Source organism: Dromiciops gliroides, chromosome 1 (genome assembly GCF_019393635.1).
Source record: "Dromiciops gliroides isolate mDroGli1 chromosome 1, mDroGli1.pri, whole genome shotgun sequence".
NCBI lineage: Eukaryota > Metazoa > Chordata > Mammalia > Microbiotheria > Microbiotheriidae > Dromiciops > Dromiciops gliroides.
In genome coordinates, this window is record NC_057861.1 from 631,666,048 (window position 1) to 631,691,758 (window position 25,711).

General features: G+C 45.7%; 3 protein-coding genes and 1 non-coding gene across 5 annotated transcripts; 1 reads left to right on the forward strand and 3 right to left on the reverse strand.

Annotated features, from left to right (window-relative positions):
- Nucleotides 1-711: 711 nt before the first annotated feature.
- RPL3L (ribosomal protein L3 like) lies at nucleotides 712-10,778 on the reverse strand. The gene is made up of 10 exons (XM_043976093.1): nucleotides 10,610-10,778; nucleotides 7,883-8,075; nucleotides 6,373-6,541; nucleotides 5,828-5,963; nucleotides 4,006-4,192; nucleotides 3,346-3,506; nucleotides 2,783-2,884; nucleotides 2,330-2,425; nucleotides 1,635-1,754; nucleotides 712-887 (listed from the first exon to the last, which is right to left on the reverse strand). Exons 1-10 carry the CDS (start codon nucleotides 10,610-10,612, stop codon nucleotides 828-830), a joined length of 1,227 nt encoding a protein of 408 aa, XP_043832028.1. The 5' UTR covers nucleotides 10,613-10,778; the 3' UTR covers nucleotides 712-827.
- Nucleotides 10,779-15,730: 4,952 nt separating this feature from the next.
- NDUFB10 (NADH:ubiquinone oxidoreductase subunit B10) lies at nucleotides 15,731-21,702 on the forward strand. Its single transcript, XM_043973564.1, has 4 exons — nucleotides 15,731-16,080; nucleotides 20,690-20,828; nucleotides 21,144-21,283; nucleotides 21,525-21,702. Exons 1-4 carry the CDS (start codon nucleotides 15,933-15,935, stop codon nucleotides 21,626-21,628), a joined length of 531 nt encoding a protein of 176 aa, XP_043829499.1. The 5' UTR covers nucleotides 15,731-15,932; the 3' UTR covers nucleotides 21,629-21,702.
- A 128-nt stretch (nucleotides 21,703-21,830) lies between these two features.
- RPS2 (ribosomal protein S2) lies at nucleotides 21,831-25,338 on the reverse strand. 2 transcript variants are annotated; one of them, XM_043973562.1, is made up of 8 exons: nucleotides 25,320-25,338; nucleotides 24,724-24,903; nucleotides 24,402-24,491; nucleotides 23,606-23,713; nucleotides 23,165-23,338; nucleotides 22,924-23,083; nucleotides 22,213-22,304; nucleotides 21,831-21,953 (listed from the first exon to the last, which is right to left on the reverse strand). In XM_043973562.1, exons 2-8 carry the CDS (start codon nucleotides 24,898-24,900, stop codon nucleotides 21,873-21,875), a joined length of 882 nt encoding a protein of 293 aa, XP_043829497.1. In that variant the 5' UTR covers nucleotides 24,901-24,903; nucleotides 25,320-25,338; the 3' UTR covers nucleotides 21,831-21,872. The 2 variants fall into 2 exon arrangements, with proteins under 2 accessions (XP_043829497.1, XP_043829498.1); XM_043973563.1 differs by lacking the exon at nucleotides 25,320-25,338 and adding an exon at nucleotides 25,174-25,261.
- LOC122737766 lies at nucleotides 22,028-22,161 on the reverse strand. The gene has a single exon (XR_006354543.1). It is a non-coding gene; the product is annotated as a small nucleolar RNA SNORA64/SNORA10 family (small nucleolar RNA).
- Nucleotides 25,339-25,711: the final 373 nt, after the last annotated feature.

Genomic DNA, 25,711 nt, shown 5'->3' on the forward strand with positions numbered 1-25,711 from the left:
CACTCTAAGCCATGCAACTTGAAGGACCTCCCTTTTGGGGGAGGGAGAGAAAAAGTAGAAAAAGGGAACACTGGCTGAGAGGAGTTCTTTTTCCTGTTGGTGAGCTTCCCAGAGTGGACTGGAGAGGGGCTGAACAGCTGACTCCCATAGAAACTACAGACCCCGGGTGGTGAGTTAATAGAAACGAGGCCAGCTCTTCGAATTAGCTGAGCTGGAAGCAAGTTTGGGGATTGAGTCAGTCTTTGTTAGAGCCAGGGAGCTTATCCATTTCTCTCTTCCCCATTCCCTTGTCTCTGGCTTTATTAACTTCACCTTTGTTATATATTTTATTCTCATTAATAAAACCTGATTTATTTGTGAAAGAGAGGCTGTTAATCTCCTTTCTTATTAGCCTGGGAGAAATAACTAAAAAAGGCATTTTGGAAAGGAGGAAACTTAGAACGTAGAGGTCCCTCATTTTCTGAACCCCCAATATTATGGTGAGCCACCCAATTAACTTTCCCCGTATTAAATTTGGCCCCTACACTATGATAGTTAACTTCAATATCCTAGCAATTGTCTTTTGGATGATTGGTAAAAGAAATACATTAGTGAGAGTTTGCAAACTACAGTTTTGAATGGATCCTAATACATTTCCATAACTTACTTTGAACCTGGGGTAGTGTTCAGCAGGCACACAAGTAAAGGGCAGAAGGTGGGTGCTATACAAAAAAAATACATATTATTTAATTTCTCCTAATAGTCTCCTTTATTTATGAGAGGCTCTCCCTGATAGGGAAGGAACCATTAGGCCAAGGGTCTAGTCTGGATGCCTGGCTTCTTCTGTCTCATAGGTCACTTGCTGCTGTTTCTGTCTTCTCCTTCTCAAGGTGTTTCTTCTGGGGACCCTGGGGTAGGAGGAAAGGAGAATGAAGAGAAGGAGGAGGAGGGAGAGAGAGAAGGAGTGGGAGAGAGAGAGGGAAAGAGAGAGGGGAGGGGGGAGGGAGGGGGGAGGGAGAGAGAGAGAGAGAGAGAGAGAGAGAGAGAGAGAGAGAGAGAGAGAGAGAGATTGATTGAGATTGGTATTCTCAGTGTCATCTGGTCTTCCCACACGTCTTGCATATGCACATGAATGTGATATACTCAGGCATATAGGAGGCTTATTATATGGCCCTCATCATTCATTCAGTTGACTTCACTCACTTATTCATTGATTCATTCACTCATTGCCTGCTTCATCATGCATTCACTCATCCATTCCAGATTTAGAGGGCTCTTTGGGGCCCTCTGAATTGAAGATCCCAGGCTATGAGTTCCCAGGGAAAGTACCTAGGCTCAGGCCCCTCTCCTGTCTCCCCTCTTCCCCCAGGGCTGGGCTAACAGCTTCTCTTTCATTGTATAAGGCTGGGACATCCAAACAAGTATCTGAGTTTATGGGAGAGGCCAGACCCTTTTTCCACTGGGCTCTACCCTCCCTTTATTTCACTTGCTTTAACTAATGACTAATCTCCCTGGCTTTTGGTCAGAAGCTAATTCTGGGAGAATTCAGAAACTGAAAGGGGTCCCGTCCTTAGAAGGGGCTAGGGAGAACTTTCAGGCCAAGGGGAAGTTAGGGATCTATTACAAGAAGGGTCAAGGCCTGAGATATAGCTTACCATGAAGGCTCTTTTCTCCTGGGCTGTCTGGAATCTTCCATGTCCAAACTTTGAGGTGGTATCAATGAATTTTAGCTCAATATTTTCCAGAGCCCGCCGGCTTCGGTGTACCAGGAGGGACTACAGGAGATGGGGGTGGGAGGTACACGGGCTCAAACCAGAGCCTAAGGAAGGTCAGGATCACAACCCCCAAGGCCTAACTCTGAACTCTGATCCATGATATGAGAAATTGTCCCTGGGCCCCTCCCCTATTCTCCATGCCCCTCCCAGCCCAGGCCCTGTCTTTAATAGTGGATTTAGAATTTCTCTTCCCTCCTCCTAAATGTATTTACCAATCAAGGACCACCTCCTCCAAGAAATCTTCCCTGACCATTCTAAGTGCTCACTCATCTCCCAGCTCTGAATCCCTAAAGCCCTCTCCTTTCTCATCCTGTTACCACTGTCTCTGGGCCCACCTCACCCCTATCCACTCCAAACCCCAACTACGAGGTTAAGGTCTGGGTCTGCTTCTCCTCTGCCTCCCAACTGTGGGGACCAGAGGGCAGGTCCTGGTCTTCTCTTCCTGTGTGTTCTTGTAAGCACAGAAGCCAAATACAAAAGTGCAAAACTAGGTACGTGAGGTTCTCATAAAGATCAACAGGATCAGCTCATGCAGTCCCTCCCTGCCCCAACGTGGCCGTTCTTGCTTTCCTGACCTTTCGGAGAGTGATGACACGCTTCTTCGTCCCAGCAATGCAACCCTTCAGCATCACAAAATCATTATTCACTTCACCATAGTGTGGGAAGCCACCCTAGGACAGGTTGGGCACCAGGATCAGAGCCAGAAATAAGGGGAAAGTGTCCAGTTCCAGGGGAGGGGAGGTCACAGCTGTTCATCTTCCTGTTTCCTACCCTCCCTAGACCCCCTGCAATACAGAGGCCACGGAGACTTGGGGAACAGGGCACAAAGGCTGGGCCTGAGCTAAGTAGGCCTTTCAAACAGCCCAAATACCTATGGCCGAAGGATCAGAGAGCCAAAGATTCCAACACTGGTCAGTGATCAGTGCCAAGACAGAGACAAAAGCTCTCAGTTAATACATGAATTGGTCTGCATTGCTCCAGTGGTTATCTCAGGATTCGGGGGGCCCTCTACCCAGTCGGCCACTCACCAGGGGTGTGATGGATTTGTCTGTCACGTCATAGCTGGTGGATGCGTTGTTCTTAACCACTTTCCCATCCTTCACATGGATCCCGTGGCCAATTCGGTAGATCTGGATATGAGGGTGAGGTAGTCAGGCCCCCTCAGAAGTTAATCAGTGGGCTTTGCCCTGCCACTTGCTCTTTAGAAGCTAGGAATACTGAGGCCACAAATATGCACAATCACTGCTTAGAGGCGGATTATCAGCTCCCTTTCAGGGTATTCCCTGCTAAATAAGGAGCTCCATTCCAGTTTTTCCTTGCTCCATCTTGGACTCATTCTCTCTGAGACTGGATATTGTGTAAGTAGGTATTATAAACCCATTTAGTACCAATTTGAGCTAAAAATCACAAAATAATAAATGCCTGAATAACTGTCAGTGAATGAGTATGTGAATGAATTAATGTGTAAGTACATCAACATATAAGTGAAAGAATGAATGAATGGGTGACTCATTGAATACACGAGTAGGTGAATGAATAAATGAACGAGTGTGTGCGGAAGGGTGAGGGAATGACTAGAAGCTGTGGGCACCTTCTTGTTGAGCTCTGTCCGGTGATGGTAACCTTTCTGGCCAGCTCGAGCAATGGAGTAGCCCACCCTTGCAGGGTGCCAGGCCCCAATACAGGCCACCTTACGCAGTCCCTTGTGTGTTTTTCGAGGGAGTTTCTTGGCGTGCCAACGGCTGGTGACCCCTGGAAAGAGTAAGAGAAGGAACAGGTCTTTTTTAGGAGCTCCTAGTGGGCCAGGGCCACAGACAGGGTCAGAGGACATATCACAATACCCACTGACCTCAAAGGAGATAAGTTGTTCCTCAAGGGTCGGCACAGGTGGGGGGACCCAAGAAGTCTTCCCTAACCACTTCAGTTTCCAGCGATGTCCCATTTTAGCCACACAATCCAACCCTCCCTGCTTTGTTCTGTTTTTATTGTATGAACTTTGTCTCCTATTTCAGGTCCCTTAGGACAAAGTCTGAGCCTCCTCCTTCTCTTTGTTCTCCTGCTAACCCTGTGAGCTCCCATGTAGCCGGGATCTGGCTCTCCTGTCCCTACTTTAACAACTTCAAGTTAAGAAGACAGAGAGGCTCAAAAAGTGCTGATTTATTACAAGACTGACCTCCTCTCAGAAGCCCTTCCTGTCTCTTTCACTCTTCATCAACCTCATTTCCCCTCAAACCAACAGTTGAGACATCACCTTTCATGCCGTGGCCTTTTGTGACCGCAATCACATCGATCACCTCACTTTGGCTGAAGACTGTATGCACAGACACCTGCTTCTCCAGCCTCGCTCGAGCCCATTCTACCTTCTCAGCAATGGTACCACCATTCAACTGGATCTCCATGATGTGAGCCTTCTTCTGCCGGAATGGCAGCAGCTTCATCTGTTCCAGATAGATACTGATGGTGCCAGCCTGATCATGCAGGAAGGCACCTCCTGTTCTCTATCATCCAAGGGCACCTTACACACTGGACATTGTAAGCACAATCCCTTCCATCCCCATAGGAACTGTTGGATTTGCCCCTGGCATACTTTAGAAGGTGGTTATTAGCTTTAGAGAAGGATACTTCACTTTACAGAAGGATCCTGTTAATGGGAAGATTTAAGATTGTAGTATCCAATTTATAGGCAACTTTCCAGAAAAAGCAGTCAGAGCCAATTCCAAACTGATTTGTTCTGTCATGGCATCACACCCCTCAGTAGCTATCAGTCTGGACTCCTCAGAAGAGGCAATTTTTTGTGTGTGTGAGGCAATTGGGGTTAAGTGACTTGCCCAAGGTCACACAGCTAGTAAGTGTCAAGTGTCTGATGCCAGATTTGAACTCAGTTCCTCCCGAATCCAGGGCCGGTGCTCTATCCACTCCACTACCTGGCTGCCCTGAGGCAATTTTATTTTAGCCTCAACCTAAGACCAACAGAATTTAGAAAGTATGCCTGGCATTTATTTTTAATGTTTTGGGTTTTTTTAAGTGAGGCAATTGGGGTTAAGTGACTTGCCCAGTGTCACACAGCTAGTAAGTGTCAAGTGTCTGAGGCCGGATTTGAACTCAGGTACTCCTGACTCCAGGGCCGTGCTCTATCCACTGTGCCACCTAGCTGCCCCTTGGCATTTATTTTTAAAGTTATATCATGTTATGATAGAGAAATTATGAGGGAGGTAGTTTCAGAAAAAACATGGCAAGACCTATATGAACTGATGCAAAGTGAAGTGCGAAGAACCTAGAGATCATTCATTGTGCAGCGTTAACAACAATGTTGTAATGATGATCCACTGTGAAGGACTTGGCTCTTTAGATCAATACACTGATCCAAGACAGTAGACTCATGATGAAAAAATGCTATCTACCTCCAAAGAAACAAATGATGAACTCTGAAATATAATTTTTTTGCTTTCTTTAAGGTGGTTTTTTTTGAGACATGGCTAATAAGGAAATGTTTTGCATGATTTCACAAGTATAATTGACACCATATTGTGTTCCTTCTCAGTGAGTGGGGGAGGGGTGGGAGGGAAGAAAAGAATCTGGAACTCAAAGTTTAAAAAGAAAAGAATGTTAAAAATAAAAATGTTAAAAGTTATACCATGCATATTCAAAGTCAGAATGACTTTTTAGATTTTTCCAACTGTCCCGACCACCCCCACTCAGTGTGGATGATCTTGTGTTACTTCCGTTTCCACTCTCCTTTCCTAAGCTTTATAAACATTGTCACTTGACCTCTAAACTCCACTTCCTTCTTTCCTTTCAAGGAATTGTGTATCTGTTTTAGAAATGTGGAAACGAAGCAAAAAGCTATGGAAAGGATTTGTCCTAGGGCCCAAGAATCATAACCCCAAGACAAAATTTATTCCTCATATTAACCCACAGAACTGAACAACTTGGCAAACTCCTCCCTTGAGCTGGGACTCACTCACAGGCTATTTTTAGTCTGACATTTGAAACAAGTGCTGAGCTCAGAAGGGCCCCATGTGGATCAACACCTGCCCAGAATGGGAGTCTTCCAGAGCTGCAGCCAGACTGACCTGGGTGTGGACAATGACACGGATGACCTTGCAATACTTCTTCATGGATGCGAAATCTTTCTGCAACCGCTTCTTCCCATCTTCATCTCGCCATTTCTGGCAGGCCTTTGTGAATGCCTTCTTCTTGCTCTTGTACCTAAGGATAGGGAGGGTCCCACTCACCCCATGAATCCCATTCAGTGGTCACTTTAGTTTCCATGGTCAACTGGGGCCCAGTGGTCATTCAGGACTATATCCATCTTGCCTGCTGGTCACTCCAGTTCCTATGGTCACTAGTCCCCATGGTCAACTGGGCTCAGTAGTCATTCTGGACTGTGGCCACCCTACCTGATGTCACATATGGATTCTGTCCATGGTCATTAGTTCCCATGGTCACTCTGGCCTTTGAGGGAACTCCAGCTTCAGGACCCACTCTGATCTCACTGGTCACTCCAGCCATGATTCACTCCTTGCCCCCCTTCCCCAGGGTTAATCTACCCCAAGATCACTCAATCATATGAGCACATTGGTCCCCTGGTCACTCTGGCTTTAGTAGTCCCACTCACCAGTTCTTGTAGAAGCGGCGCCGGCATTCATCACTAAGATGCTCTGCAAAGATGGTCTTGAAGCTCCGAAGACCCCGAGGGGTGGCCACATAGCCTACAATTCCTACCACAATCACGGGTGGGGTTTCCACAATGGTTACAGCCTCCACTTCCTCCCTTTTCGACACCTCTGGGGAAGAGGTACCCAGGGAAAGTCAGGTGACCTGAGTGAGAGCCTGTAACCATAGCTCCAGAGGGTCACTGTGAGTAGGTAAGAGGTATATAGCATTGGGGATAAAGGGGATTTCTGGACCCAAAATGTATTCATCATCTGTAAAATGTGGGCCTTACTAGAAGATCCTTAAGCTATTTGTATATCTATAGGACTATCACTCAATGGAAAGATGGGTTAGACTTACTCTGTTTAACCCTAGAAGATACAACTAAGACTAGTGGGTAAAAATTATAGGGGTAATTTTTTTTTTTAAATTACAGGGATACAGGTTTCAACTCAGTATGAAAAAGAAATCCCTAACAAGTGAAATGGACTTCTTCAATAAGTAGTTAGCTCCCAATCACTGAAAATTTTCAAACAGAGGCTAGATAACCATTTGTCAGGGATGCTATAGAGGTGATTTCTACACCAAGTGGTAGGTTATATCAGATAGAAGAAAAATGAGGATCATTCTACTTTTCAGATTCTGAGTCTGATATTGAACTGAACAAATTTCTAGGGAAACTAGAGCTAAAAGACTTATGGTGTCTTCTAAATGGGACTGAAAAAGAATATAAGTATTTCTCAGAGTGACATGGCACTTTTAAAAAATTAATCATATTGTAAACAAATGTAAAAAGCAGAAATAGTAAATGCATTATTTACAGATCATAATGCATTAAAAAGTCATTGGTAGGGCAGCTAGGTGGCACAGTGGATAGAGCACCAGCCCTGGAGTCAGGAGGACCTGAGTTCAAATCTGGCCTCAGATACATAATACTTCCTAGCTGTGTGGCCTTGGGCAAGTCACTTAACCCTCATTGCCCAACCAAAAAAAAAAAAAGGCATTGGTTCAGATTCTGGATCTGAAAGACAAAGCCATAACTAGCCTTCAATGAATAGTGCTTTGTTTGCCCTAGGGTGCCAATATTCAGGCTGGGTATGAGGGCATATTTCTCCCTTCATTGACCTCCATTCTTGTGTCTTGTTCAGTCTTTTGCTGGTCACTGATACTGTAGTGTATCATCCCTTGGCCCCATCCCTTGGTGTTTCATTGTCATAGTATCTCTCTCCCTGAGCCTACCTTCTACTCCTGAAGTGCCTATAATGGGTGAAAACTGTACTCTAGGGGATGTTTCCCAGTGTTACTATACCTGCAATAAGATTAGTCTCAGTCTGTCCCTCCCAGTCACCCAGCTGTTTCTGCCCCCAGGCAGAATATAATTCTATGTTATATCTCTACTACAAAAGATTGACTATATCCCAGTTGAGTAATGATCCCTTGCTCCTCTATCCAAAAACCCATTATTCACTCACTGAGGCCAGGACGGTGGACTTCACGCAGCGTGTGGGTCATGCCAGCTTTGTAGCCCAGGAAGGCTGTGAGATGTACAGGTTTACTGGGGTCATCTCGGGGCCAGGTCTTCACCTTCCCTCGGTGCCTCCGACTCCTCTTTTGGGGCAGGAAGCCCAGGTGGCCATGCCGAGGGGCTGAAAACTTCCTATGCGACTGGAAGGTCAATGAAGTGGGCAAAGGGGTCATTGTGGGGCCTCAGTGAAAGGAAGTTTCACTTCCTCTCTCTTTCGCCCTCTTTCTCTACCCCCCTCTCTCATCCCCTCTCTTTCTGAATGTACGGCACAACTGAGTGAGCAAGACACAACTGGATCCTTTGGCAGGGAAAGGGGGACAGGGTAGCATGGCCCAAGGATTCTTCAGCCAGAAGGGAAAGGGAGATTTTAAAGGTTAGGGGCCGGGGCACGGACCAGTTGTGTCTAGCCTACGTGTGTTTTGGAGTCTCCAGAGCTTTACAATCCCTCACATCCTTTTCCAGGTGTATTTCAGACAATGAGGGTTGAGATTAAAATGAAAGTCTTTGAAAACAGAATCTGTCAGCCCCACAGACACAACTGCACCCAAAGGCAAGAACATATGCACAGAGACCCACTCACCCACTCACATACTTACATAGATACCTACCCACACAGAGGCAGTAAGATAAGAGTAGAAAGAGATTAAACTTAGTCAGAAGCTAAACTTGGACAAGTGACATCTTTCTATGACTTAGTTTTCTCATATGTCAGATGAGAGAATTGAACTAGATTGTCTTTTCTGGTTCAACAACATATAGTCCTATTAAGTTCTTTGACCAGTTGGCCAATCAACACGTATTTATTTATTTTTGTTGTTTTTTGTTTTTTTTTTGTTTTGAGTAAGGCAATTGGGGTTAAGTGACTTGCCCAGGGTCACACAGCTAGTATAAGTGTTAAGTGTCTGAGGCCGGATTTGAACTCAGGTACTCCTGAATCCAGGGCCGGTGCTCTATCCACTGCGCCATCTAGCTGCCCCCTCAACATGTATTTATTAAGCACTTACTATGTGCCAGCTGAGTGACTACAAAGAAATGAGACCTACAATTCAGAGAGACGGTCACAGATACACCTACCAACATGCACACACATTTATACACAGGCACAGAGACATGGATACAAACATGTTGGTACATGCATGCATGTATGCATGTATACATACATACAGGTACACATACAGGTCTACATATACACACAATGAAACAATATATTTAATAAGGGGGTTCTTACTGGGATAAGGTTTTCACATAGAGCAGAGGCATAACTACAATGGGGTGACTGGAGCTTTTCCCCAGGACACTGAAATGGGGTGGGGTAGAGACTTCTCCCTATCAACATCCTCCTTCCAGCTACATCTTCAATCAGATTCCCACCAGCCCTTCACAACACAGTGCAACTGCCCTCCCTTCCAGGCTCCTGGATGGCACCTCTCAAGGCTGCCATTCTTCTAATAGGAAGCCACTAGGCCCCAGCCAGACTTTCTTTCTTCTTCTTTTTTTTTTTTGTGTGAGGCAATTGGGGTTAAGTGACTTGCCCAGGGTCACACAGCTAGTAAGTGTTAAGTGTCTGAGGTAGGGTTTGAACTCAGGTCCTCCTGAATCCAGGGCCGGTGCTTTATCCACTACGCCACCTAGCTGCCCCTAGTCAGACTTTCTGACAGACTGATCACCCCCAATCACAGCATGATTGCACTCAAACGAAGTGGACTCCTGCTCTCTGTACCACCACTACCCCAATCCTATGGCAATGTTTCTTATTTTTCCTTTTTTTAAAAACAGTTAATTTTTTCTTTTTTTTCCTCAACTACATTTTGAGTTCCAAATTATCTCCCTTCCTCCCTCTCCTCTCCCCTCTGTGAGGAGGCAAGCAATTTGATATAGATGATACATGGATAGCTAAGGCAACATTTCTGGTTATTTCTCTGACATGGAGACCCTGGATAGATATTCCCATCTACACCTATGTGTAACTGCTAGGCTGTAAACTCCATGAAGGCAAGAATGGTCTTGTTTTAGCTTTATCTCAAACAGGGCCTTGCACAAACGTCAGTCTCTCAGGATCTATAAAGTCCTCCATGTTGATACCCCCTCCACAACCCCAGACTAAGGCTATCCTTTGACAATAAACAGCCTTTGGGAGTGGGATGGCTGAACCCTCCACTACCTTGTGACCAACCAGACGATTAGCTTTTTTGAATTGCCAGGTCCATCCACTAAAGTCTTTCCAACTTTATAATCTTTCCTCCAAATTTATGCTCAAACTCAGGGTGTTCTACATGCTAAAGCAAGGTTTCTGAGGAGGACATTTTTAGTAGAGGGCATTGAAGAGAGTAGGCACTTAATGTAAGGCTTGTTGAATTAAATAAGCATTGGTAACTTCCACACATATGCACACCTAGCTGCTATGCAGACTAGAAATTTTCATTTAGGGCCTCAGTCCCACCCAGACTGCCCCTGTCCTCCCTGTCGTAGGCAGTGAAACACCCACGAAGACCCCCCCCCCAGATTCTAGCCTCCTGGATCCCAGTCTTTGCCTGAGATAACCAGGCAAAGGACCCCCAAGGAAGCCAAGGAGGAGGATGGGAAGACTCCACAAGGTCCTTTTGGGGAGGGGACCTGCTTTGTCACTGTCCACCCCCACCATCCCCCCCCACCCCCAGCCTAAGCTCAGACTGACCATGGCCGCCTCGCCTGTTCTTGCTGGGCAGAAGGGCACCTCCCCGACTGACTGCTGACGGCTTCAAATGCCCCAGATCAGACCCAGGCACAAATTTAGCTCCTGGCTCTATGCTCTATTCTCGATGAATTCATTTCACCCATGATGGACAGAAGGGCAGGCCAGGGGCAAAGCACCCACTTCAGGGGCATGGCCTGGGCTGGGGGTGGGTGGGTTAGAGGCAGCAGGCCAGAGCACCAGTCTTCGAGGCACAGGCCAAGGCAGGAGGGGCAGCAGCGTGAGGCTTTGGGGATGGGGCTTGAGGGAGACAGTGGAAGATCTAGGGATTCCCCCTCTTCCTCTGGCCTCTGCTTTCTGGCTCAACCACCTGCACTGCTGGCCCTGCCAGGCAGATTTCTTCCAGGGGCACCCCACCTGACCAGCCTTGGCAACACCGCCCCAAGGCTATTAATAGGCTCTAGAGCTGAACTCGGTTTTAGAAATCATCTAGTTCAAATCCCTTAGTTTACATCTGAGGAAACGAAGCCCTGAGAGGTTAAAAACAACTTCCCCAGGCAGCTAGGTGGCATAGTGGATAAAGCACCAGCCCTGGATTCAGGAGGACCTGAGTTCAAATATGACCTCAGACACTTGACATTTACTAGCTGTGTGACCCTGGGCAGGTCACTTAACCCTCATTGCCCTGCAAAAACGAACAAAACAAAACAAAAAAAGAAAGTATTTTTTCCCTTTGCTGGGGAATGACGGTTAAGTGACTTGCTCAGGGTCACACAGCTGGTGTCAAGTGTCTGAAGCCAGATTTGAACTCAGGTTCTCCTGAATCCATGGCTGGTGTTTTATCCACTGTGCCACCTAGCTGCCCCCTGGGCTAAGCTCTTTATCAATATTATTTTATCCTTACAGCAACCAGAAGGGGTAGGGACTATTATTATCCCCATTTTACATGTAACCCCTGTCCCAAAGCCCATTGGAATGGGATTCTCTTAAGGGTAGAGATGAATGCCCTGCCCTGCTTGAGAGGTTGGGAAGAGTTGGAGAGAGGTGAGAGTATCAGTTTTCAGTAAGTCCCTCTTTGGAGATCTTCTGATTGGGTCTTCAGTGGATTCAGCTTCCAGCTTTGAGAGAGATGGAAGAGGCCAACCCCACTTCAGGTTGCTGAAGGAAAAGGCTCTGGAAAGATATGGGATGAGCTGGTGTCATGTTTCTATTTCCACCTTTCTATAAATATTTTGAGGAGTTTCCCCTTGGGTGAGATCTGGGACACTCTGGTTATCTTGATCCCAATGGGAGAGCTCCTTCATTCTGTATTGTCTGATACGTATTGTCCAATGTACACATTCTCTGATTTCTGTTTTGCTATGATTTGGACAAATGGGCTTCCTTGCTATTCTCTATGTATGTTCATTGTGGAACTGGTATTATGTAGGAAAGGGGTCAAACCTTGGAAATGGAGCTTGGGGCCACCTTGCCCCAAAATGACAGTAATCAAAAGTTAGATGGTACTGGGGGCAGCTAGATGGCGCAGTGGATAAAGCACCAGCCCTGGATTCAGGAAGACCTGAGTTCAAATCCAGCCTCAGACACTTGACACTTACTAGCTATATGACCTCGGGCAAGTCACTTAACCCCCATTGCCCCCCCCCCAAAAAAAGTTAGATGGTACCCAATCATATCTCCTAGATGAAAAATAGGAAGCAGGTAAGACAAACTTCTAGCCCAGTATCCACTCTCTCTGAGATCAGAGTGGTGGCCTCTACCCCCAACCTCCTGCTTCCTCTCCTGTCAGGAATAAAAGTCTCCCTTTGAGAAGAGTAGGGGGAAAGAGGCTAGAGATGTCTATTCTGCTTCCCTTCAAGTCACACACAAGGACAAGTCTTTGACATAAGTGGGCCTTCACCACCCTACATTCACTACATACAGTTGAAGAAACTGAGGCAAACAAAGGTTAAATGACTTCACCAGTTACACAGCTAATAAATATCTGAGGTAAAATTTGAACTCATGTCTTCCTGTCTCCCAGGCCCTAATTCAGACCCTCCTCACCTGAATTATTGTAATAGCCTTTTCTGCCTCTTTTCTTACCCATTCCATTCCATTCTCCACTCAGCTGACAAAGTGGTTCCCTGAATATTATACTCCATTTCCTTTCTCCGTACCCTTGTATTGACTGGCTTCCATCCCCAGCATGCTTTCCCTCACAATCTCAACCTTTCAGAATTTCCAACTTCCTTTAAGATACAGCACCATGGGGGCAGCTAGGTTCTACAGTGGATAAAGTACCAGCCCTGGATTCAAGAAGACCTGAGTTCAGATCTGGTCTCAGACAGTTGACACTTACTGTGTGACCCTGGGCAAGTCACTTAACCCTCATTGCTCAGAAAAAAAAAAAAAAGACATAGCACCACATCCTCTAAGAGGTCTTTCTTCATTCTCCCCCACCCCTAAATTTTAGTGCTATCATCTCAAAGTTACCTAACGCATTCTAATTTTTATATGTTGTATCTCCATTTCTTTGAGGGCAGAGAACATTTCTAGCTTTTTCTTTGTGTCCCAAAGCTGGTATGTAGGAAATGCTTAATAAAATTTGTATTGTTTGATTGATTGCTTAGTACTCTGCATCATTCATGGAATAAGCCTATCCCTGGACCATGATTTAGCCTCAGCAGGCTTTTTTATTTGTTTGTTTGTTTGTCTGTCTGTTTTTTGGTAGGGGTGAGGTGCTCCATGGTGATTAGATTCCCTGATACTCTCCCTGCCCTTAATCCAATTCAATTGAATCCAGCCAGAGCCATAACTAGGAAAGAACAACCCAAGCTTTGCTCCCAAATATAGAAGTTGCTGAATGCACTTGAAGGCCCTTCAGCATCTTATTCAGCAAGAACAATGAGACAGAACAGGAAGCTTCCCCCTTCCCCAACCCGTGATATCCCAGCTTCTCTGTCTTCCAACCCTCTACATTGAATACCCTGCTCTGCACCCCTTGCCCTGGAGCAATCTGTGGTACTTGGAAGACCTGGGAAGACTAGGGTCAAATCCCATTTCTCATCCATATACTGTGTTACTTTGGACAAGTTACTTAATCTCTAGGTGGTGGAGTGGATAGAGTGTTGGGCCTGGAGTCAGAAAGACTGATTTCAAATCTGGCCCCATGTATTTACTAGCTATTTGCCCTAGGCAAGTCACTTAACCCAATATCTGCCTCAGTTTCCTCATCCGTAAAATGGGAATAATAGCAACCCCTACCTGCTAGGATTGTTGTGAGAACCAAATGAGATAATAACTGTAAAGCTCTTAGCACAGGGCCTGGCATATGGGAAGAACTATATAATTGTTTGCTATTTGGTGGGTAATTAATAATAACTAAAGAAACAATCTGAGCTATGCAATTTATTTATAAGCAAAACAGGCATAATAAATCAGTCAATGAATTCCCCAGTCAGTCCAAAGACCCTGAATACAGAGTGAGACAAATTTTTATGTACTAAAAAACAATCAAATAAGACCAATTAATTAAAAGAAAACAACCAGGATACAAAATTAGATAATCTGATTTCTAATTAGAGGAAAGATTCCATGTTGGGAGGGAGAAGTGTGAGTTTGGGTGGAGTGATTAGGTTTTGGGGTCATTCTTTTCCCAGAATTGAGAGATGCTGATTAATTTCATCCACCTGCATTTATGAAAGAAGAGATGGCTTATACCATCTAGTTCACCTAGGATGATTTGCAGAAAAACAAGATGGAAAATACATGTGGCAGCACAAGATGGCGTCAGTGCTCATGAAATAGAATCTAATTGTTTCTATTGATTCCCACACTAACCAATTCCATTTTGTACCTGGCCTTCACTATCTTGTCAATTCCCTGCTTTTGATTAATAGGGAGGGGCCAGCTCACTCCCTCATTAATCATTTCTCTATAAGCCAAATCTATAAGGTTTGTCATATCTTCACAGGCAGCTCTCAGACCCTCTTAATTAATGTTAGGGTCTTCCCTCCTGTGATTATCTCCAATTTATTCTGATTATCTCTTGTTTGTACATAGATATTTGCATGTTGTCTTCCCCTTTAGACTGTGAGCTCTTTGAGATCAGGGATTTCTTTCTTTTCTTTTTTCTTTTACTTTTCTTTCTTTTCTTTTTTTTTTTTTGCCTTTCTTTGCAGCCTCAGAGCAGAGTATATAACTGTTATATAATAGGCACTTAAAAAACGTTTGTCCAGGAAAACCTGGAAAGACTTACATGACCTGATGCAAAGTGAAACGTACCCTATGAAATAACAGCAATATTGTAAGATGATCTGCTGTGAAGGACTTAGTTATTTTCAGCAATACAATGATCTAAGACAACTCTGAAGGACTTTTGAGAAATGCAATCCATCTCCAGAGAAAGAACTGATGGTATCTGAATAGAGATTGAAGCATAATTTTTTTTGTTCCTTTTTCTACAACCTGACTAATGTAGAAATGTTTTGCATGGCTACACATGTATAATTTATATTGAATTGCTTCAGTTCTTAAGGAGGGGTGGGGAGGGAGGGAGGAAGAAAATTTGGAACACAAAGTTTTAAAAATCGATGTTAAAATTTGTTTTTACATGTAATTTGGGAAAAAATAAAATTCTAAATAAATGGAAAAAATAATTTAAAAAAACCGTTTGTGGGTTGGATTATATCTTGTTTGTGCATGGCCATTGGCATGTTGTCTCCCCTATTAGATTATCAACTCCTTGAGAGCAGGGAATGTAGCGGGGTTTTTTGTTTGTGTTTTGTTTTGTTTGGGGTGGGGGGAGGTGTTCTTTGTAACCCTAACAGTATGTGCTTGGCACATAGTAGTTTAATAAATGATTATTGACGACAATAAATTGCAGAGTAGTTGCTGATGGCCATTGGCCCAGGGAGTCTCTTACAGCAACGATAAAACCATATGCCCAATTCAGAAAATAACAACAACAACAATAAAAACCAAACCAAAAATTCTACTCAAACACCTGGGCTTAATCCTCTCGGCTCCACCCTTCTTACTGCAAAAGTAGGCTCCGCCCATCACCGCTGCCTAGGCGCACGGACTACGATTCCCACAATGCCCTGCGCGGCGGTACGGGGCAGGACGGATGGCCTCCAATGCGCAGGCGGGTTCGTGGTCCCACCCCTTGCTTGGTCCCCTCTGACTGTCCTTTGGAGCTGCTAGGCCGCGCGCGGGTCTGGAGGAGGGAGAGCTGGGGACGTAGGGAGGCACGGCCTGTCGGGACGCCCTGCGAGCTAGCGAGCGAGCTGGGGCCGAGGCCTAGAGGAGACCGCACCGCCCTGTGACCGAACCCGCGGCCGCGATGTCCAAGGACTGGGACAAGGATGTGTACCCGGAGCCGCCGCGCCGCACTCCGGCGCCTGACCCGATCACGTCGCTGCCGAACCCGGTCACTATACTGACGGACGCCTTCAACTTCGTCATAGACCTGCCCGTCACCCGCTTCCGAGGTAAGGGGTCCTCCAAATAGGCTGCCCCTCCCCCCTTACCCCCCTTCCCAGCGCCCCTTCTCCAAGGGCGCAGATGGAGTAGGGGGTGCGGAACCTTCCTCAGGCACGCGCTTCCATGCGTGCGCGCGTTGTGGTGGGGGGCTGGAGGTGCAGGGTCACGGAGAACAAGGTGAACTAAAGGGCAGAACGAGGCAGGTAATGTGGGAGCCCGCGGAGGAAAGGGTCACAAGTCTGGAGCCGGAAAGACCGTCTAGTCCAACCAACCAGAGGAAGAAACTGAGACCTTCGGGGAGCTATTGGCTTGGCCAAATTCCGTGTCAGAGGTGGAGCCCCTGCCTCCCCAGACAGGGTTCTTTCCATTGGAGGATAATAAATTGGATAATTAATAATATCTTTTTATCTCATTTTAGTTCATCATTTTACAAATAGAGAAACTGAGGCAGGCAGCGTTAAAATGATTTGGCCAGGTGGCCAGGTAGGTGGCCCAGGGTCACAAAAATATTCAGTGTCGGAATCTTGAACTCTTTATTCTTTATTCTGCCTCCAGCATTCTACCCATTGAGTCACCTAGCTTCCTCTAGCATATACCGCTGGAGCAAAGGATATATGTTGGGGACGAAAGGGAGATAACGTTGGTGATGCATAGTGGCCCAATTCTGGAAGCTTGGCCTGACCGTCCAGAGAATTTGATGTTCTTTGGGTAGCCTTTTCATCCTTACTTTCGTTTGGTGGCTGACATCTGAGGAATCTTCATGTTGCCTGTACTGCCACCTAACCCAGGGAACTCCACAGGAACATAGATGGGGGTTGTGTGGCAGTGTGGAGGTACCCACCCCAACCACTCAAAGATAAAGTTTCCTGTGGAACTCCATTTATTCACATACAAAGAAACCCACAGTTGCTTGGGTTTAAGACTATTTATTTATTTCAAGAAGTGGGGCAGCTAGGTGGCACAGTGGATAGAGCACCGGCCCTGGATTCAGGAAGACCTGAGTTCAAATCCAACCTCAGACACTTGACACTTACTAGCTGTGTGACCCTGGGCAAGTCACTTAACCCCAATTGCCTCACCAAAAAAGCAACAAAAAAACAAACAACAACAAAAAAGAGTCGAGTGGAATCAACCAGAATTAAGTGGCTACTTAATTGTATATTTTCCAGTAAGTATAAAGAAAGGCAAAAAACCAAACCAAAACAAAAACAGTCTCTTGTTTTCAAGGAACTCATAATGGGGGCCGGGAGGTGGGCAGCATACAATATGCAAACAACTATGTACAGGAAAAATTGGAGGTAATCATCCGAGGGAAGGCACTCACATTAAACAGGATCAGGAAGGGTTTCTTGTAAAAGGTGAGAATTTAGCTGGAACTTGAAGGAAGTCAGGGAAGCCAAGAGGCAGAGAGAAGGGAGGAAAGAATTCCAGGTATGGGGGGCAGGGGAGAAACAGGCACATGATAATTATAATAAAGGAGAGCATGCCAGAATCCGGAGTTTATACTTGATTCCATAAACAATGCAGACCCACAGAAATCTTTTAAAATAGGAGTGTTGGGATGAGAGCAGTGAATTAAGATGAGGCTGCATTGTGAACAGTGGTTTGGAGAGGCAGTGGACTAATGACAAAAAGAACATTGGTGTAGTCTAGGTGAGAAGAGAAACGTTCCTACTTTATGACATTAATATGTCATCTTATTCTGCCTGCTCTTCATAGTGTATCTCCAGGTATCTGAGGCTTCACCACTGAAATGATCTTTATTTGGTAATGGGGTTTATCAAGGCTAGACCAAGATCCTGAACTAAATTGAATAGTGAGGCCAGGAATGTTGGTATATACCCATAAGCCCCGCTGCTTTGGGAAGGCTTGAGTTTGGCTGGGTTCTGGGCTACAGTAAGTAAGGCTAAAGCTGAGCAGGTGTCTAAACTAAGCCATTCATTACCTTGGTGAACTCCAGGTAGGAGAAGGCTACCAGGCTTTCTAAAAAGGGATGAATAAATGTGAATCAGAAAAAAAATGGTGTAGGTTAAAGCTTCCATACCCATCTGCATTGGGATTGGGTGTGGCCTTTGCATCTCCAGCCCTGGTAAGGTAGAGAAACCTAGTCTCAATAAATGAATAATTTAGAAACAAAATATATACAAAAGAAAGAAAAATCTTACTCAGGAGTCCGATTTTCATAGACTTCAAGCATCTAGTTGGGCAGTTATTCAAGAAATGCCCCCAGAGTAGCTTGGTTTGGGCTGTATCTAGTGCCATGAGACATAGCAGGACATGGGTAAGCCTTTGTGGGGCTTGGTCCATTCACTAGAAGAGAGAAGGATAAAGGAAACCTGGCTTCTGGACTTCTCCAAAAGTAGGCTTTTTCTTTTTCTTTTTTTTAACCCTAAGCTTCCTTTTACAGGTACCTTGACTCCTCAGCTTGCACAATTGGATTTGAATATTTGACAGTGTGGTGGTAGGGAAGGAAACCTGCAAAAACAATACAAAAAGAATTCATTTGTTCAACCCATTAACAAGCTGTTCTTTGGAAGTAAATTTTCCATGTTAGTAAAGTGCCATCCTTTGAGTATTTTTTTTGTGGGGCAGTGAGGGTTAAGTGACTTGCCCAGGGTCACACAGCTAGTGTCAAGTGTCTGAGGCTGGATTTGAACTCAGGTCCTCCTGAATCCAAGGCCAGTGCTTTATCCACTGCGCCACCTAGCTGCCCCCCATCCTTTGAGTATTAAGAAATTTTTTTTAACATCTTAACTCCTGGGATGGAAATTTTTCTAAATTAAGCAATATAGCACTTCTGGTAGAGGGCTACACTCGGTCAGAAAGAGCTGGACTCATCTCTCTTCTGACATCTAGCCTGTGGACATTGGCAAGTCACTTAACCTGAGCCTGAATTTTTCATCTATAAAATGGTGATAAGAGCTACCTCACAGAGTTATTCATTATAAGGCTCAGCTTTTCAAAAAGTCCTTTGCAAACTTTAAAGCTGTACAAATGGCTTGTATTAAAATGTCAATTTGCAATTTTCTTAAGCCAATCTCACAGTGCTTTGCTCAATCAATATTTCAGCCATTTTACCTTTTTTATTCTTGTCATTATTAGTAAATATCGGTTATTGTCTGCCTCTGAGATTTTATCTGTGTATGGATTTCCTCTCTCTCCACTACCAACTTCTAACACATTTAGATTGGCAACTTGTAGTCTTACGTGCTGGGGACCACTGACAGGTTCCAAGTGTGTGGGGCTATGGAATTCAGTCATCAACTCAAGTGTTAGTGGTTCCTATATGTCCAGGCTACTGTACTTCTTGAGGGTGCAAATCTTTTGTGTTGACCAGCCTGTACATCTTGCTTTCCTCAGCATCTGCCACTAGGAGTCTTTCATCTTCCTTTTTTTTTTTTTTTTTTTTTTTTAGTGAGGCAATTGGGGTTAAGTGACTTGCCCAGGGTCACACAGCTAGTAAGTGTTAAGTGTCTGAGGCCGGATTTGAACTCAGGTACTCCTGACTCCAGGGCCAGTGCTCTATCTACTGCGCCACCTAGCTGCCCCCATCTTCCTTTTTTTTATCTGTAGTTTCTGATCCGATGTACTCTAGGAGATATGTAACCAAGATTATCAGAAAAGCCTTGTGGGACTTGCCTGTGACATTAATTATTAATATTCGGTTTTGGTCTTCAGCCCTTTAGTGTCATCCTTGTTTTGAGTAAGCGAGAGAGTAGAGTATCACATTCCAAACAAATGGGAAGGATTTTTGGAATGCTTGTGGATTAGATTTATCCATTTGTAAAGATAATTGAGATTTGTTTGCACTTCCTCTGCTTTGGAGAATATAAGTGACCTGGGGTTTTTGGTTGTAGTGTTCTGATCCATTAAAGTTAGGAGTGGGGAAGAGGAGTAAAGGAGGACTACCTGCTGGACTAACAGGCAATCAAATGGAATGGTGGAGAGAAGGTACTAGCTACAGTTGAGATGTAAAGTAGGCTTTGGTGACTAGAGATAAGGTGGTGTGGCCTTCAAGTATTTCCCCACTGAGCTTTAGTATCTTCATCTGTAAAATGACAAGGATGTTCATGTGAATCCCCTTTGTTGTGGGGGCTTCTCTTGAGCCACTCAGATATTAGTGTTACACCCCCTGCTTACCCTAGATTATTAGTCTGTAGCAGTGGGGAATGAGAAAAGCATGTCCTCTTCCATCCACCTAAAAAGCCAGAAATCTAGAAATCAGTTCTGAGCTGTGGTCCAGAAGCAAACCCACTCAGCACCTGTGCTCTGCTAGGAAACTGGGGGAGGGAGGGAATCTATAAGACAAATCCAAAGGTTTATTTTGCTTTATTAATGGGGATAGGGGAGCAATGGGGACAGCTCAGGATGGCTCAGACAAAGGCTGTAGGAGTATTTGTGAAGAGGGATCAAGGAAGCTTCAGAATAGTATGAGAGCTTGACCGGATAAGGAGAGAGGAAGTGCTTCCCAGGCACCTGTAGGAAACGGCCTTGGGGAGGAGGTTCACTAGTAGTCCAATTTGCTATATTTATACTGAATATGTAAGAGTACTCCAGTGCTGCATGAGAACTTCGTATAGGTGCTGATGGCTTTGATGGGGTTTTTTTCTCTTACAGAATTTATAGAGCAACAACATGCAAAAAATAAGACCTATTACTATCATCGGCAGTACCGCCGAGTGCCAGACATAACAGAGTGCCAGCAAGGGGATATTCTCTGTATATTTGAAGCAGAAATGCAGTGGAAAAGAGACTAGTAAGTATGCCATTTATCGTGCTCCTCTGGCACCCCACCTTTATTGTATCATCCTGATCAATCACAGCACGTTTCATTTTACTTAAGGGCACCCAAAACCCCAACTCTACTCTGAGTGGGAGGTGGCAACTGGACCTCATTTCCTCAGTAAACCAATGGATGTAGGGCCCTTTGCTCAGTAGGTTTCACCATCAGTTGTCTTCCTATCCTGGGCTAGGTATGTGGATTGGGGAGATTGGGGATGGGGTGAGTATGCTTAGAGTTCTTTGGCTGCATGAGTCAAAGCAAGCACCTCATTCTTCCTTTCTCTTTCAGCAAAGTTGATCAAGAAATTGTTAACATTGTCCAGGAAAGACTGAAGGCCTGTCAGCAGAGAGAAGGATATAGCTACAAACAGAACTGTATGAAAGAGCTCAACCAGTTCTATGAGGTTGCAAAAGCTTTTCAGGATCGATGTGAGTGAACCAGGGGTCTATTGCCTTTGCCTCAGTGGTCTATGGGTGGAAATAAGCCAGCAGAAGCTTAAAGTGATGACCCAGTGTAGACTGGACTTGGGAATCTCGATGAGGTGGTTTTAAGCCCTGGGTTTTGCCTGATTAACGCTGTTTGGCATGACCTTTCACCTCTAACCTGACAAGTCATAAGTTCTGAATCCTGTGGTCAGATGACTAAATAAGCTTTTCTGCCTCCACACAGATTATGAACTCGGAGCCAATTCATCTGCTAGGAAATGTCTTGCAAAGCAGAAGCAACGGATGCTTGCTGAGCGTAAAGCTGCCAAGGAGGCAGCTGCAGCCTGACTTCTCAAATTGATAGGATCCAAGAATTGTTTTCTGTGATCCCTATTCGTCCCAATAAAGTCTTTGCAGTTCCATCTGCGTAGTATGTCTTTTGTCAAACCTCTACACTTCATTCCCAAGTGGCAAATTAGGCCAGTGAGGCCTCAAACACCCTAGCTCCCCTTCCCCCCTCCCCAAGCAACAAAGAACCACTACAAGTATCTAGCAGGCATAGTTCAGTTTATTCAGTGTAAAAAAAAACATCTTATGTGGTTGCCACAGCAGCTGCCTGGGTCCTCTGGACAGACACCCGAGTGTGAGTCTTCACAAGATGGTCGGTGAATTCCTGCAATTATGAAACAAGCTTTTACTCACTGTACCACTGTAGTAGGTAACAGCACAATCTCTAGCTTAAGAGTCAGTTGTCAAATCCCATAAGGAACAGTAAGACCACTGCAGGTCAAGCTGTTGTCCAAGGGAATTCTTGTTCTTTCTCCTGTGTACGACAGTCACACCATACTTGGCCAAGTGCAACTGAGCAGAGCTAAGGAGATTGGGGATTATTACCCAAATTACCTCTACCCCCCCTCCCCAATATGTCATACCTGATAGGGAGACTTAGTAAACACAGTCTCTTTCCACAGGTCTGGGGTTAGGTAGCTGTATGTTTTGGAGATGGCATCGAAGGTAGCTTTAGCTGTTGAATGAAGAAGTTATATGTGATTAACAGTAACTAGCCTCCTAAAAGATAAAATCCCTCTTCCGAAGGCCTCACATGCTCAGTGAATTGAACTTCCCTCAAGCCACCTTTCTGTTCTGACCTTCAAAAAAAGTTCATTCCCAGTTCCCTAGAGCTGTATTTTAAATTACATATAGGACTGTCAAGTCTCCCAGCTAACTTTTAGCTTACCTATTTTCTTTTTATTTTTTTTTTTAGTGAGGCAATTGGGGTTAAGTGACTTGCCCAGGGTCACACAGCTACTAAGTGTCAAGTGTCTGAGGCTGGATTTGAACTTAGGCCCTCCTGAATCCAGGGCCAGTGCTTTATTCACTGTACCACCTAGCTGCCCCCCTCTCCTAGGGTTTTAATAATCTCCTGTTTGTCGCCGTGTAATAAAACTATCCTGCCAGAGTGTTTTTTTGGTTTTTTTTTTTTAGGCAATGGGGGTTAAGTGACTTGCCCACGGTCACACAGCTAGTAAGTGTCAAGTGTCTGAGGCCGGATTTGAACTCAGGTACTCCTGAATCCAGGGCTGGTGCTTTAACCACTGCGCCATCTAGCTGCCCCTGCCAGAGTGTTTTAAAAGCTCACTCACCAAAGTTGCCCAGAGTGGCAGTACAGCCCCTTGCAGAAGTGTAGCAGTCATCAATTCCAGCCATCATCAAGAGCTTCTTAGGCACAGGAGCTGAGACAATGCCAGTACCTCGAGGGGCAGGGATCAGGCGCACCAAAACAGATCCACAACGCCCAGTGACCTGAAGATATGAAGAGAAATTCAGTGATCACCCACTCTCTCCTTATGTGGCAATAAGGCACTTTATTACTCTTATCCTTACCTTGCAGGGCACTGTGTGAGGCTTGCCAATCTTATTCCCCCAGTAGCCACGTCTCACAGGAACGATGGACAGCTTGGCCAGAATGATAGCACCACGAATGGCTGTGGCTACTTCCTTGGAGCACTTGACACCCAAGCCAACATGGCCATTGTAGTCGCCAATGGCCACAAAAGCCTATGGAGAAGCTGCTTTTAGAAGAGCACCTTAAAATTCCCACCATGTGTGGCCAGGTGCCCTGTTATTTAGTTGATTATGATTTCTTGGTGAGGAAGAACACCGGGATGGTACAAGGGAAACTTTTAATATTTTTAGAAAGTTTTCCCAGAATCATTGAGATGAGGTATGCACTTCATTGCAAAATCACCAATGTCTTAATTTTCCTCCAACTGTGAGAGCCCATAAAATGAAGCCTGAGTTGAATTAACCAACTAGACAAATTACCTTGAACCTGGTACGTTGTCCAGCTCTAGTTTGTTTCTGAACAGGCATGATCTTCAGAACCTCATCCTTCAATGAAGATCCCAGGAAGAAATCTATGATCTCAGATTCCTGGAGAAGGTAACAGTTTCCTAGTTGAAACAGGTTAGTTTTAACAAAGCTAACTTCATATACTTTTGGAGGGAGAACAAGATAATGGCTATTAGGTCCTTTCCTGTTCTATGAGGCACAAATCACAAAAGCATTTTCCTTTTAAATTGGATAAAGTGCTTTATATACAGGCTCCATGTGATCCTAGATCCTTAAACTTGTGAGCCGAACACTACCCTCATTTTCAGATCAAGAGACCGGACCTCGGGGGCAGCTAGGTGGCGCAGTGGATAAAGCACTGGCCTTGGATTCAGGAGTACCTGAGTTCAAATCCAGCCTCAGACACTTGACACTTACTAGCTGTGTGACCCTGGGCAAGTTACTTAACCCTCATTGACCCACAAAACAAGTTGAAGGCAACTTGCCTATAGTAGCTGATTCTGAGACAAATCCACTTTCCCCTTTAAAGAGAGATGTTTTTTGTTATTTACATGGTTAAAGAGGATAGGCAAGTTGCTAACCAAGGCAAGGCCTAACCACAGCCCCTTAAGTGGCCAGCACACCTGTAATTGTGCTACCTTCATTCATCCCTTATTACAAGGGGCCTCTCTCGGTGCAAAGTGGGTAGAGGGGCTATGAAAAAGTGGTGATTTCCTGGTAAAGCCCCCGGAAAGGTTCCTAGAACATGCCCGTTGCCACTCCCCAGTACCTTAATAGGAAGGGAGAAAAGATAGATCTCCTCCAACGACTTGATCTTCATGTCCTTGACGAGGCGGCCCAGCTTGGTGACAGGAACCCACTAGACACCAAGAAAAACATAGATTCCGTGTGTGTGTGTATATGGGTAGCAGCTCTGCCCTCCCCCCAACTCCACAGCCTCCAGGCCCAGGTCCAGAGAATTACCTTTCCCCACCCTCATTAGAAATGAAATGCCCCGCACTGCAAGAGACCGTTTGGAAAAAATGAAAGACGGGGAAAAAAGTAAAAAAAAAAAAAACCAGTTAAGACGCTGCACCAAAGCAGACACTAACCTCTTTATCCTCGGCCTTTCCTCCTCGGGCCCCGCGGCCTCGGCCCCGGCCTCGACCGCGGCCCCGACCTCGACCTCGGCCCCCACTGCCGAAGCCACCACGGAAGCCCCCTCGGCCTCCGACTCCGGGGCCCCCGGGGCCTCCAGCTCCTCCTGCAGCACCGGCGTCGTCCGCCATTTGCTGTGAAAGAAAGGGGCCCGGTCACCAGATCTGGACAGGGACGCTTGGAGATCCTCTTCCCCCCTCCCCAATCAGAAGCTCAGACTAGCAGCAAAGGGCGCCGAGCGGCCCTCTGGGGCGCCGCAGCTCCCGGGCGCTACCGAGAAACACCGACAAAAGGCGACCGGACAAGGGAAGCAGGGCCCAACGGCCGCCCGGCCCGAGTCTCCGCGGGGCGCCCCAAGTGCGCCAACTAGGCCCGGCCCCGACCGGTGGACCACGCCGACAGACCGGCTCAAGTGGGGCCTCCTCTCTCCAAAGAAGCGTAGCGTCGATGCCCCCGGATTCCCTCCCGGTCCACTAGCTGATAACTCCTCAAGCTCCTCACCGCTCCCCCTCCCCCCCACCCCCTACCTCAGCAGGACATGAATACTCACGTGTTCGTTATAAGTAGAAGGCCGTCTTAGGCGCACCGAGACTTTTTATAGGAAGCTAGTTCTCGCGATATCTTGTGGACTGGGAAACTCCGGTTCCTAAATTACTCAGATTAAGGGAGAAACTATTATGATTGGTCAAAGCAGGTCCTTCCGCCTTTTCTTCCCAAGGCGTGGTCAAGGGCTGCTGCCGCCACTGAGGCTTCTGACCCGGAAGCAGCTATCTGGTACCCCGGAACTAGCGTATGTTAGTGGCGTGGGTATAAATTTGCAGGGACCGCCTTCTTTTACTTCTTTCAATCCTAAGGCTGAGGTTGTTTTCTTTTCTCTGAGGCTTTTCTGTGCTTGGGAGGGCGGTCGCGGCCCCGCGGCCCCACGTGACTCTTCTCGGGTAA